This window comes from Aptenodytes forsteri, unplaced genomic scaffold (assembly GCF_000699145.1).
Source record: "Aptenodytes forsteri isolate BGI_AS27 unplaced genomic scaffold, ASM69914v1 Scaffold299, whole genome shotgun sequence".
NCBI classification, from domain to species: Eukaryota; Metazoa; Chordata; class Aves; order Sphenisciformes; family Spheniscidae; genus Aptenodytes; species Aptenodytes forsteri.
Window position 1 is genome coordinate 2,233,086 of NW_008794154.1, and position 14,076 is coordinate 2,247,161.

Consider the following 14,076-nt stretch of genomic DNA (forward strand, 5'->3'; position numbering starts at 1 on the left):
TCCCATCCAGCCGCATAGACTTGTGAGCATCCAGGTGGCGTAGCAGGTCATTGACTGATTCCTCTTGGATTATGGGGGGAAAAAACATAAAAAGAAATAAATCTCGCTGGGTTGAATCCTCCAGGCAGACTGTGCGGGCCCCACCCGTTTACCTCTTAACGGTTTCATGCCCTAATGATCATACATGTGCTTAGACATCATTGACTCCATACCTTTGTCCAGGGTTCAAAACACCCAGCTGTAGGTCCTTAGATGTGTGATGGGAGAGAAGCCCAGAGCCCAGCCCCACTGGGCCCATGGCTAGGGGCTCGCAGCGGGTTTCTGTACTATCCAACACGCCTGATGTGCTGTATGGAGACACATAAACAAGCAGAGATGCTGGAAGAAAAGGGGAAGAAATACTTGCTTGCTTTCTAAGCATGGCACTTTTGTATCTCAGCGAATTGGCGTAACTACAACTGGCAGTCCTTATTTTAAAATATGGGCATTTCTCTGCTGGAAATGCTATCCTCCACTATTTGCTTGATCTGAAAGCTGCAAGTGTCAATACATCAGCACTGAAGTCTGCTGAGTGCCTAGAAATAAGGCAATATCATTTCCAAAAGTAAGTGACCACCAGGCTGCCGTTAGCTCTGCCAGCGCAGAGGGAGAGAGAGCTTTTTGCAACTTTGATTTACTGGCAATTGCTGGAAAAGAAGCAAGCAAGAAATGAAAACCCAATATATCCATTACAGTTTACTTAATAAAAAAATATTGTAGGAAAGTCAGACATCATAAAATGCCCATCTTCTCTCTATATTTACAGGATCATACAATAACTTGAGCCAGACCAGTAATCAATTTAAAAAAGCCCTTTGCAATTGAAGGCACAGACAAGTGAGTGTTCAATATCCCCATAGCAAACCAACAGGCACACTTCACCACAGTGCCCCGAATATGGCCAGATTGCTTTACAGCAAAGGGTGGAGGGTAAAGTACTGACTAAAAGGCTGCTCGCAGGGAGCTCTGAGTGGGACACTGTATTTCCAAGAAGCCATTTTGAACACTGAGCAATTTCTCCTCCAATGTGCCCAAGAACTCTTCTTCATCATCCATTCTCCCCACTTGCAAAACACCTTCTCTCGTTGATATGGAGGATATTTTTAACATCAAGGTCCCGTGTTATGGCCAATCCATCAGGCAGCAAGTGCTGCCTATGGCAAAGAAAGATCAGTTCTGACTAGGTGGTTTCTCCTCCCCTTCACACACACCTCCCTCTCCTCTCCCCCAGCATTACACCCCCGTTCCTTGGCTTTTTCGGGTCCTTCCCATTGTCTTCACTTACTACTGGTCCTGCAAAAGTCTTTGGTTTTGCTGTAGATACCATGACCTCAGTGCTAGGCGACAGCCTTGGAGGAGAGGGGCTGCGGAGGACCATGTCACCCTGCCCAACTGCTCTGATCCAGCATTCCCCCACACACCATCCACACCAGACGCTGTGCCCCATGGGCTGTGGTGCCTGGGGGAGTCCCCAGCCTTTCCCAAACCTGCACTGATTTCAGCTCAGTGTCCTACCTCCTGCTGAGCTAATGTCTCCTAAGGAGATGACGTTAGTCCGTGCGAAATGCCAGGCCCATGGGCTGGTGGGTTTAGGGCTACCTCAGGTCCATCTACGATCCACCTCGGATGCTAAGGCTTTGCTCATGCTGTGGTCCCAGTAGGTAGCTTAGGCAGCTCCATGTGTTCAGCTTCGTCAGAAGAACTGAGTCATTTCATGTACAAGTCACTTAGGACTGTATCTACAAGAACTTCCTTTAAGAAGAGAAAGTCCTTCAGGCTGCTGCTGAAGGAAATGCAAAGAGAGTTGCTGAGGTTGCACTGAGAAATAAAGGCTCATTTCCCAGTGAGGGCCATTCCCTCTGGGTGTGTTAAGACCCTGGAAGACATCCTTCAGCCGAACAAAGGCTTGGGCTCCCAGCAGGAGCTGGTACAAGCCTGTGGCTCACTAGCAAGTCAGACAAAATGATGCAATGCTTCTTTCTTCCTGAAGTCTGCAACCTGTCCTCCAAAGACATTTAAAGATAAAATGTGCTGTTACAATAGGTGCTGATTTTGAGGCACGTGATGCTCATGAAGAACAGTAACTGGTACCTGCCTGAACCTCCACGTAGCAGCAAGAAGTTTCAGGGAGCAGGAGGGGCACTGCTGTAAAGTCAAACCAACATTTCTGCCAGAGTCAACCAGCGTTTCTTATTTCTCAGTCAATAGTTTAATCTATTTTAATGATTATCAATACTGATGTTGAGTGTAATCACCTTGTCTGATACAATTGCTAGAATCTAAAAGTCAACTTGATTTTAATGGTTTATCATTAGGAGTATTATTTAGTTGGATTAAACTGGTCTTAATTCCTCCACAGTCATAATTTAAAAGCTGTTTGGAGCACATTACAGTGACCCCCCTCATCATGATATGAATCAATGCCCTGTCTCCATACCATATATTTTCAGCAGCATCTAGCAAGCAGCCACATGGACGGACACTGAAGTACTACAAGCTATTAATATTCACGAATCGTCCCTACCACCATTAAAATTTCCTTAAAACACACTACAGCAGTGGTTGGATTTACCTCTCCTGGTGGTGATGGGGCCCATTAACCCCCGACTGTCAGAAGAACAGCTGGGAAATGCTCAGGAACCAGGATTTGGAGGAGAAGCTGGAGCAGCCCTTGCTGCAGTACTGAGGAGCTTTCAGGGGATGGATCCAGACCTGTCGGAGGAAGCGCTGTGCTGCAAAGGCAGCTCTGGGTGCATTGCCATTGCTTGCCGGGGCCGTGTGGTGCCCGTGGTGGCACTGCCTGGCGGCAGCTGCTGCTCACCCAAGCACAGGACACAGGAACTAGGCTCCGCCAGCAGCACAGATGCTGCCCCGAGGCTTCCCGAGCCCAGGGAGCACCAGCCTCCTGCCTGCATGGCTGCTGTAGGGAGCAAGGGCACATCCACAGCCAAGAGCCGTACCAGCAACTTTTGGAATGAAACCTCTGGATCTCACCCAGACCTTGGCCCCATAGCAGGAAGCAGCTGCGGACCAAGCAGGGCTGCATCACTGCTCCTCCCCTGGCTGGGTACCAAAGCCACCTCTCTCCTCCCTCCACGGCAGCATCGTGCTCCGCTCCCCTGCTCACAGGGAACAGCAGCCCTAACCCACCCTTAACCCCAGGACTGATATCCTTCATGTGCAGAGCATTAATTTCCCAGCCTTCTGCCATTAGGAAACCAGGGGAAATATCTGTGCTGCTGCTGGGGCAGTTGCCTGTGCTCGCTTTGGGAAGCAGGCACAGCCGGCACGGGGTGCATGGACCTGCAATGCCCTGGCTCGGTTCGTGGCATCAGCTCACTGTAGCCATCGGCCCAAGTGTTTTCCATGTCTTTTCCTTGCTATCCATTAAGTCTGTTACCTGAGTACTAATAAATGTCATTTGAAGGGACCCAAGCCCTGGATGTGTGTAACAGTTTCTTAGGGTTCCCTCAGTTAAAGCTTTGATTATCTTAACCTGCAGCTTCTTACACACAGTGCTGCACAGATGTTTAACTCTTAACTTCAACATCCATAAACGTAAAACATCACGGATGTATTAAGTCACGCAAAGAGGCAGCAACAAAGCAAGCAGCACAAGGCACAGCTGCCATTTTTCTCCAGCACAAACATTGCTCTGTTAGGAAAATGCTATTTCATTTCTGTAATAACGGCTATTGTAACAAACAACGGTTTTCTCTTGCATCTCTGAGGTTACAGAGGAATAAGTAAGCAAATAATGATGGAGTAATTAGAACAAGAAGGCTGTTGCCCAGTCGTGGATATTCTTGCCTCTGAGGCTTACCAGAGATAGAGCGACAACCTTGCACAGGTTCAGTCACGGCACTGATGACAAATGGAGACATGGCTTCTGCTCTTTGAACCTGAAAATAAGGTGTTTTTTCTTGTTGTACTTTCTTGTACTTTTGGTACAGCTGTAAACAAACCCCCTCTAGAAGGTATTGTACTAAAAAACTTGTGGGAGCATCTTCTGTTGCTTCCATAAGATGCTGCAGACCTTAAAAGCTAGATAGTAGGAAAGGGAGGGAATGAGATCCTGGAGCAGCCAAGAGTGGTGGCTTTTGCTCCATGCTTCCTACTAGATGAACCAACCTTGTTTCCTTTAGACTAATAATACATTTTTTTGTCAGCAAGAATCCAAGCATGAATTTAGAAAAAACACTGGCAAATTTACAATTTCAATAGATAGTCAGAAGTGGCGAATTAAGTACATCTTTTTCTTATTGGAACAAGTGATCAAAACCAATGTGTAATGGCCAGGAGTAACTCCATTCCTGGAACAATCTTCTGTGGACAATGGAGAACTATGTTAGCTAAATTATTTGATTAATTTGTTTAAAAATAAAGCCCTGAAGACATTTTAGATGTTTCCTTTAGTTAATGAGATTCCCATGATAGTTAAAAAAATAAAATTAGAAAACAATGCCGTTAATCTTGGATTACATGCAGCACAGGGGAAGAATTAGTAGCATAAAGCGAGAAGATTAAGACACTTTGCTTTCCAACAAAATAGCTGTGATAGAAGCTACATGCTGTATTTTCCTGCTCGAGATTAACAACGAGGTGATCAGGATCTGTTCTTTAGTCTCTAACCTGGTATATTTGGGCACAGCTCTAACATCTCCTTCTGACATGGCAGGGTCTGGTTCTGAGAAAATAATTATGGGCTGAGCAAAGGGATGACAGAAACCTTACATCCTAATAGGCGATAGGAAACAGCAAGGACAACTGTATGCATTTGATCAGCTCTTGCAGTCAAATAGCTAATCGGAAATAATGTTTTCTCAAGTATTCAGTTAACCCATATACTAAATAGTACATATATGAGAACTATCAATAACTAACTATCATTGCTCCACATTTTAAAAGTTAAATTATTTGCCATTAAAATTCTCAAATTAAATCACAGTAACTTTATATACCCTGTATTTGGCTGTTCTAATAAACAGCAGTATGAAACGGGGATAAAAAGACATCCCAAAACAGGATTACACGTAGCAATAAAAGGGGAAATAATCTTTAAAGAAATGATGTAAGAACAAATTCTAACTGCATTAAAAAGTAACAAGGCATGGTTTCAATCACCAGCCAGGCAAGAGTTTGATAATCTCACATGTACAGCATATAAATCTGCGAGTACGACAAATTGCATTTTAATTTATGTACTGAAAAGGTTAACTTCTAATACCCTCTACTCGCTTCGAAATCAGGGAAAACATGTTCACTCTAAGTATACACTGAGACTAATAAAGTAACCGACTTCATTGGAGTAGATCTCGCATAAACCCTCAGCGTCTCGCAGAGCTGTAAAACGTTTCAGAAGTACTTGGCTTTTCACAACACGACTTAGCAAATCCCTTTTACTCAGCTATTGTGGCACTGCCTAAACCAACACCACCGATGTGGGGATTACCAAGCAGTACTTTCGGCGGGCGGCAGGGCTGTAAGCCATCCGGACCTATAGAGCCGCCGGAATGGGTTTATCCTTCCACGGCACGTTGTGCCACTGACACCTAATCCACCATCTCGCAGTCAGTCATCACTTGACGGGACCCAGTTCATTTCTGGCAAAACCACAGAATTCAGTTACTCATGTAAGTTACTGCTGCAACAGAAGCTGAAATTAAATTTCCATATACAGCAGCAGGAATGAGATTGCCTCCCACCCCTCCAAAACCACCCCAACCCTGTTTCATGGGTTATCATCAGCAGTACGTGAAGTTCTGTAAAAGTTCAGAGAGAAAAATGCTTCATTTTTAGTGTGCACTTTTGGCAGCAATTTAGATACGATCAATTGCACTCATTGGTTTCTTTTATTATTTAAAAAGAAATTGATTATTTATTAGTTTTTATTATTTAAAAACAAAATTTAAATCGCGCCCCTTTGTTATCTGAAATCAAAGGGAATGAGCGTCAGGATAAGCCCACAAATGTATAAAATGCTCATATTGACCTTTATTAAAAAACAGCTCTTTTATTCACAAACTTATTTATTGAAGAGTGAATCATTATACATATATTCAATGAAATATTAACAACTTTATTCTTTGAGGTAATTTTATTAAAGTTTTCTTCAAACACAACAGTATTGCAAAAAATCCGCAATTGCAAAGGTCAGTCTCCTTAGCTTCTAATTTTTTTTTTTTTTTTTATTTTCTTAAAACACCAGAAGCTTGCAAAGAAAATGCATGCTGTACAAAAAGATTATATGGGGTATATGATGACATACAGTAATTGTATTCCTTGGAACACACAGGTATTGATGTATAAATGCTTTAACTCTTAAAAATAAAATGCATAGTGATACTCTGCAATGAGCTGTACATGAGGCTCCCACCAACTTACACCAGGATTCTGCTTTTGCTTCAGTAACAGATGCCCTGCTCTGAGGTTACTTAATTATAGGATGTTTTTTCTTCTGATGCATACAAAATTGAGTGTGAATAAAAAAGGCCAAATCTGACATACAGTGCAATAGGACTGAGCAGTCTGTAACTCCAGGATGGGTTCAAGGCACAGGGGTAATCTCGTCCATTGTTTTTAAACCAGCCACACTACCGTTAACTAGATGTACATGTTCATCTAAAAATAAATAGTCATCCTACGATATGCACTGCATCATGATGTCAAATAAATATTTCTACAGCACCTAGTGCTGTGACTCCATATCACACTTTGGGGAGAAAGAGCTAAAATGGGAAAAAATCAGGAAAAAAAAATTGTATCTATCCTGAAACAACACAGTAAATATTAAATATTTTATTATTGGCATGTCATTTGCAAATAAGTAATGACAAATTAATAACAAAATAAATAATAAAAAATAAGTAATAAATTTGGTCCCTAAGCAACTGCAATCTTAACTGTTTGTCAAAGTCATCCAAGAGCAAAATCCAATGAAAACAGGAGCCGAATCCAGCCTGATACTAGGCAGTCGCCTCGTTCACCAGTAATGGTTCCACTTCCAGTGCTGCTAAACCAGCTTGTCTTTCCTTGTGCTGACGATACAGGATGAATTGCACAGTCATCTGTTATTTTTGGGTAAGGAAGTAATTAACTAGGATACAGAGGTAGCATTTGCAGTACTTGCTTTCAATTAAAGCCAAAATAAGCTGTACAGAATAAAAGCAGCCATCCATTTAGTTCTGGCACAGACTCTGAATACCACAGTCCGCAGAGGAAAGCTTAAAACTTGCTGTATCTAATTCATGTACTGTGGTGTAAGTATTATCCATTTATTTAATCCCGACTGTGGAATTTCCTACATTAGCATATAACCTTTTCCAAATCCCACTTAACGCTCATTTTCAGTACTTTTTTATGGCAAAAAGTTTAATCATATTTTACTTGCAACACTAGAAAAGGAAACATACAGAAAAATTCTTACACAAAACTTCAGACCCCCTTGGTTATATGGCTCAAATACATACGACAGTATCCTTTACTACCTCATCCTCGTGTTTGCAAGGGTCCTAAGCGTGAAATTCATTAGAAGCAGAATAGGAACAAGGTTCATCTAGGAACAATGGTGGAATCAAACGTATTGTCCTGTACTACTCCAGCCTCAGTGGTCTAAATACTGTGGGCTGGGCTGAGGGTAGATGCTGGTAAGGAGGGGAAGTCATTAAGAACTTTTCTTAGCAATAGATCAGCAGGGCCTGAGCAGAAAACAAAATTCTCATGTCCTGCAAAATTCTAGGCGGTTTGGTATTTACAAGCACTGACACACAAACACTATGACTCAATATTTAATGCTATTTTCAACACAGAATTGTGCAATTAGACATAATTATTTATTTCTATTGTAAAACAGACCATCCGAAATACTGCTAATCTAAAAAGAATTAACAAGTATGTACTTGTCCTTTTTCTTGATGGTTCCAGCTCTCCAACAAAATTATTGACATTAAGCATACATAGCCTTTTAAATTAAAAAAATATGGGGGTGTGTATTTAGAGCAGACAGGAGAGATGTCTTACTCTTCAGAATTTTTACTAGATAGTTGAGGAGTTTTATACTTGAGTACTGAACTTGATACAAACCACTTTGTTTTCGGATAGAGATACCGTTTTAAGATATAAAGCTATCATGCAAAGCTATCCAGCTATGCTCTTCCCTTAAGTGTTCCTTTCTATTCCATTCTAAGAAATATGCATAGCATCTTACAGAATAAAGATTTCCTAGTCACAGTAAATAGATACGGAAATGACGTGAAATGCAAAGCAGCAGGTGCCAGACGCCTGTCTTCACCAAGGCAAACCACCACCAGCCAGCAAAGTGGCAATACTCTCTGTACGGCAGGGTTTATAGCTCCTACTTTTTTCGCTCACTTTGGGCACTTTTTTTTTTCTTTTTCTAAAAGATGGAGCGATTTCAGCAGCAGACTATGCTAAACCCAGCATTACTTGCTATCCATCTTTGATGAAGAATGTTTTGAGAAGGACATTAGATGGGTGGAAGCAGGTGCTGTAGATGAGGTCAAGTAGGGAGCCTCCAACATAAGGATCTGCATGAAAGCATGTTTAAAGGTACGTGGTGTAGAAACAAGTGGTCATCAGTATATGTTTAAAGCATGTTTCTACATGTGGTGTAGAAACAAGTGGTCATCAGTATACCCGGGTGCCTTGTACAAATTCCAATGTATGCTCATATAAGTTCAACTTTCATAGAGACTGGATCACCACTACTGTTACACGTAAAAACCCAATTTAAAAATGAAATAGTTTCTCTGGGAGGAAATCTGACATATAGAATTCTAGCAGGAACACTTTCATGTTTCTACATGTGGTGTAGAAACAAGTGGTCATCAGTATACCCGGGTGCCTTGTACAAATTCCAATGTATGCTCATATAAGTTCAACTTTCATAGAGACTGGATCACCACTACTGTTACACGTAAAAACCCAATTTAAAAATGAAATAGTTTCTCTGGGAGGAAATCTGACATATAGAATTCTAGCAGGAACACTTTAGATCAGTTAAAATAACTTGGCTGGTAGACCATGGTTGTGAGAAGTTTGAGGCTAATGTATGTAATTATTTATAAAAATAAGGAGAGAAAAAGAAAGCTTTCTGGGCGGCCTGGATGGATGGAGAGGAAATTCTCTACATCCTAGGCAGAGCCCCAAGAATTATCCCTCCTTCCCAAAGCTTTCCAGCATCCCACCTCTGAGGGCCCCCAACTAAAGACTAGACAGGATTTCCTTCAGAGACAGCAGATCAGCACTCCTATTTTAGTCTTTCTATAGTATTATGTGGGGAATGCTTTCTTCTTAGAGCTTAGCAAATTAGTTTTACAGCATATATAGCTACCACTTAAATTTCCTGCCTTTCTTTTTTCCTTTTTTATAGGCCTAACTGTACTTGCAGCTGAGCACCTCCCCAAGTCTTAATAGTTGCACTGGTGGAAAAAGAAACTGTGAACTGGGAATGAAATTTGTTGAAATCATACTGTGGGCTTGGGACAAGCCTGGGATGTAGCACTGTGCATTATCACTCTTAGCCACTAAGTTGGCAACAAAAACAGAGCTTTTAAGAAGGAATAAATTATAAACACAAGTTATGTGGAGCTTATCAAACAGTATTTCCAGAATATGTTTTTGTAGCATATGTACTCAGCCGCTCATATTTTTTAAATAAAAGCTAAACTGCCCAGACTACTTAATATAGAAACTAACCTGCTGCTCAAGTCTGACTTTCGGGGGAAACTTTAAGACCTAAGCATGCAGACAGCCCAAAGCGGAGGACACAACCAAACTGACTTCGCAGAGTAAAGTTCATGACAGCCACTGAGCTAGTGTATCAAATTTGTTTCATTAAATTAAACAATTTAATGACAATTCAAAAAATGAAACAGTTTTGAGACAAAAACAGTTATTTACAGGAGCGCAGAGAAGAAGTTGTATGTTTGGCCGGGAAACTCTCCTGGCTGAATTGTCAGGTCAGACTTATATTCTTTACACAGTGTAATTAAATTACAAAGCGTGATGTTTTGTAGAAGTATATAATGGATTCCAAGTGTTTGCCCTGCAAATCACAAAAGGTGCAAGAGAAGAGTCTGTGTACAACAGCTTGGCTCTTGCTGAATATACTTTGGCTATCTAGTAACAACCTGGCTACACTTAATGAAAAGAAGTACAGGTGGAGGATTTGAACACAGTTCTCTGACAATAGGGTGATGTCAAATAAAAAAAAAGGTAAAGGGCTTTGTCTGAACTAAACACAAAGCAGAGTTGTTTGGTTTTGGTGGGAGCAGGGAAGGAAGGAAGCAGGGTGAAAGAGGGTAGTAGACTTACAGAAAAGAACAAAGTTTTCTGGAAAAACTTGCACTAGATTCAGTCTCTTGGAAACTTAGTGATGGCTGCTGCTAAAAGTCTAAGGGCAGAACTGCTTATCAACCGATTTAATGTTTTAAAATATGTAGTATTGCATCGTTGTGTACAAGTGAAACATGAAGTAATCATGCACACAAAATAACGTTTTAATAAGGTCCACCATGGAACCTTAAAATAAGCAAACCTGGACTAAGCGTCTCTGATTGACAAGGTGCCCTATCAGGCCCATTTAAACCCTGGGTTTTGTGGTTTCTTGAGAAACTCCAACCACCTTCCACTGCAAAGCGGCGGTTGGAAGGAAACATTTCCTGCAAAAGAAAATCGTGTCCAATTTCTACTTCAAATGTGTAATGCTATGAAACTCCTCTTAAAATGAAAAGGAGGACAATTCACACTTTACAAACAATTGGACGCTTCCATTATTTATTGAAAATAACTGGCTTATTGTGCAACCAAATAACTTTAACTTTAGACACCAAGGAAACAGGATGACCGTGTTATCCTGTTAAACTGAGCTGAAACAACTCCAGTGTAATCCTGCACTAAGTAACGCTGGAGCTGCTGTTCCAGCTATGATCTGGAGTCCATTTGTTTCTAAAAATAGTCAATGCCAGCCTTGTCAGATGGAAGCAAAAGAATACTGCAGCAGACACAGAGTAAGTGAACTCTTAATCCTTGCTTGGACCTTGAGAAATGAGAGTTTACTTTCCACCTAATGAAACTCTGGACACTATCAGGAAAAAAGTCTACTAGAATTAGGCAATTTCTGTGACTACTCCTCAAAGCAAAGACTGTCTGTTACACAAATGATCGATTATGAAACACCTCCCTCTTAGAAATTATGACTTTTTGGTTTAATTCCTCTGTTTTCCATAACCCAGGTGATCCTGTTCTTCGTTTTCTGGTCCAACATGACATACCAGTTTGTTAGATTTTTTATTTTCTTGCTTGGCAAGAGACAGTAATGAAGCTCTCTTTAAAAGCATTGACTTCCATACCTTCAGGGCTTCTCAAAGCAGGAGGTCTGCTTTTGTTTTCTCTTGATTACAAATACTTCATACATTTTCAACTAACACTATATACTTGACTAGATTCCTATAAGCTCCTCAACCTGATTTGGAAGCATCTGTTTTCAATATAATTTGAACTGGAGGACTATTAGCAAGATTGGATTCAGACTCCAATCAAGACAGAACCCAGAAATTAATGTCATGTGCACACTGGCACTGCAATCCTGGGGCAGGGTCAGAGATGGGGGAGGTTTGTGGCCAAGTTCCTTTTCAGAGTACATCATAGAAAGGCATCTGCAAATATGCATATAACGTACTGTAAGGGTCATCAAGATCAAGTTCTAGGGTTTTTTTGGGTAAATAAATACTGGCCAGTTTATGTTTCCAGCTGGGGGGCTGGGGGTGGAAGAAAGAGTCACAACTTCGTTCATGGAACAAAAGGCCCGAGCGCTCAAACCAGCCACATGGGCTAGCAACCCTGAATCCCTACAGTCTGCTCATGCAAAAGAAACTGCCTTGTCTCAAAAAAGATAAAACTACAATTTATTTCAAAACGGGCCATGAACCACGGTTTAGTCTCACCACTGTAGCGAGGTATTATGTTCCCACAATGCAGAATGTTTAACTAAACTGCCCACTTAAATCGCCATGGCTGGTGATGCAAAAAGCACAGATGGCTATTCTGAATGACATTATAATTTAACAGTCCATCCAAAAGCCAGGGTCAGCTGTCCCATCACTAGTCTAATTGGAGTGGCTTATGAAATTACTTTAATCAGAAAGACAAGACTGATGCCTGGGAATCATAACTTCTGGAACTGTTCCAGGTAAATCTGGTAAAGAACTTCCTTTTAATATGGAATGGATTAACACAATATGCTTCAGCATGGTCCTGAAATCACTCTTAATTTTATCCTGTTTTATAGGTTGAATTCACAGAGCTAAGTACCAAGACGTTTTCAGACACAAAACTAAAATTCTTACTTCAGGAAAAATCAGAAAATCTCCTCTTTATACTATTTTAAGTGCAATACAAGCTATAGTAACAAGACTAACAAACCTATAGCGAACAGTAAGACCAAGTACCACCACACTACCATTCACTAGACTTTTAAAGCAAAAGTACAATATTACTCTAAACATTTTGCTTTCAATTTCTTGATCACAGAATGCTCATGCTCAATCTAGTAAGAGGATGACTAACAATAACTAATATACGTGGGCATCTTATGTATGTCCCCTGAATATAAGAATAAAAAATTATAGTGTTTTAATTTTGCTCAGGACTCAGGAAACTGGCATACTAATCTACATAACTGTGTAGTCAGTCAGCCCTTAGCATGAGTCAATGAGCATAGCTGCTGGTTTTCAGAGGCACTCAGTGTCTCAACACATCTGATTTTGCCCCGAATTATACAGTTAACAAAGAAATGCTGCAGCTACCCTTAAGTGCTATTTTCTGAAACTAAGTTTGCCAAAACCTCATTGTTTGTCTCTGACGTTAATGCAATCTTGCAATAACATTTACAATTTAACCAAATTCTCAGAGCTATAATTCTATATTTGCATTTAAAAACAAGCAGGTTTGGGGTTTGTTTTGTTTGTTTGTTTGGGGTTTTTTTACATGTATCAGACAGCAAATGTAAGAAAAACACCACATGTGCAAAACTCCTCCCCCCAACTTTTAGTATACTACATATTGGCTACAAGATATAAACTAACCTGCGCAATGTAGCTTTAATGTAGATATTTGCTATAAAGTTGTTATTCTTATCAAGAAATATTATTATAAAAAGCATACAAATTATTGTTCAGAAAGAAGTTAAGATTTTATGATCAGATTAGAATCATACAAAAAAATTTGATTTAAAAAAAAATCCACTTAATTTATTATCTACTTATTAACAAGCCTATCCTGAGAAACTCTAGCTGTAACAGGAAAAGGATACAAAAATGTCTAGAAATAAAACTCCAAAGCTCCCAATGAGCCATGGAAGATGGTGTAAAAAGTAGGGGGCCCGGAAGGATTCAGCAGCTGGCATCTTCAAAACAAGGCTCAGTCCATATGTACAGTTTCCCATCATGGCTAATGCAAACAGCAAGTAAGAGGTGCCTTCTGTTGATCTTCTTCGGAACTAAATAGAAAGAAGTTTTTACAAATACAAAGAAATGTTAAAACATGTACCACAGTAGCCAGTTATAGATAATTTTGGCATTTTGTACTATAACACATCCAAAGACTTTCAGTCATTCTTGTCCATCTCTTCCTGGGCTCTGAATCCTCCGAGCTTAGTACTTCCGGCACATATCACTGAAAACTACAGAAATTGTTCTTAGAAGCAGCTCTGGTTAATGTAATCTTTATGTAAGTGCAAAGCAGCAAGGATAATCTGCTTCCAAATGATATTTAGTTCTTAAGAAATCTGTTGCTCTATCAGTCTGTTTAGTAGACCTTTTTGAACATATCGTGGTATTCCAGCTGTGAAGGAAAAGGTAGAGGGAGAATATGAATAGGCTTGGAAATGAACTAATCATTTCCATAATCAATGCCTGTATACAATTGACAATGTAAAACCTTCAGGTCTTCTGTTGTGGTTTTTATTTTTTTTTAAACATACTGATAATGAAGAGGCTGGGGGGGGGGGGGGGAAAG

General features: G+C 40.4%; 1 protein-coding gene across 1 annotated transcript in view; it reads right to left on the reverse strand.

The window, feature by feature from the left end:
• Positions 1-6,101: 6,101 nt before the first annotated feature.
• PQLC2L (PQ loop repeat containing 2 like) overlaps positions 6,102-14,076 on the reverse strand; it is a 16,244-nt gene continuing 8,269 nt past the window's right edge. Inside the window, exons 7-8 of the mRNA XM_009279097.1 lie at positions 13,373-13,558; positions 6,102-7,106 (exon numbers count right to left, since the gene is read on the reverse strand). Coding sequence (XP_009277372.1) covers positions 7,005-7,106; positions 13,373-13,558 — 288 coding nt within the window. The 3' untranslated portion in view covers positions 6,102-7,004. The remainder of the gene's footprint in view (positions 7,107-13,372; positions 13,559-14,076) is intronic.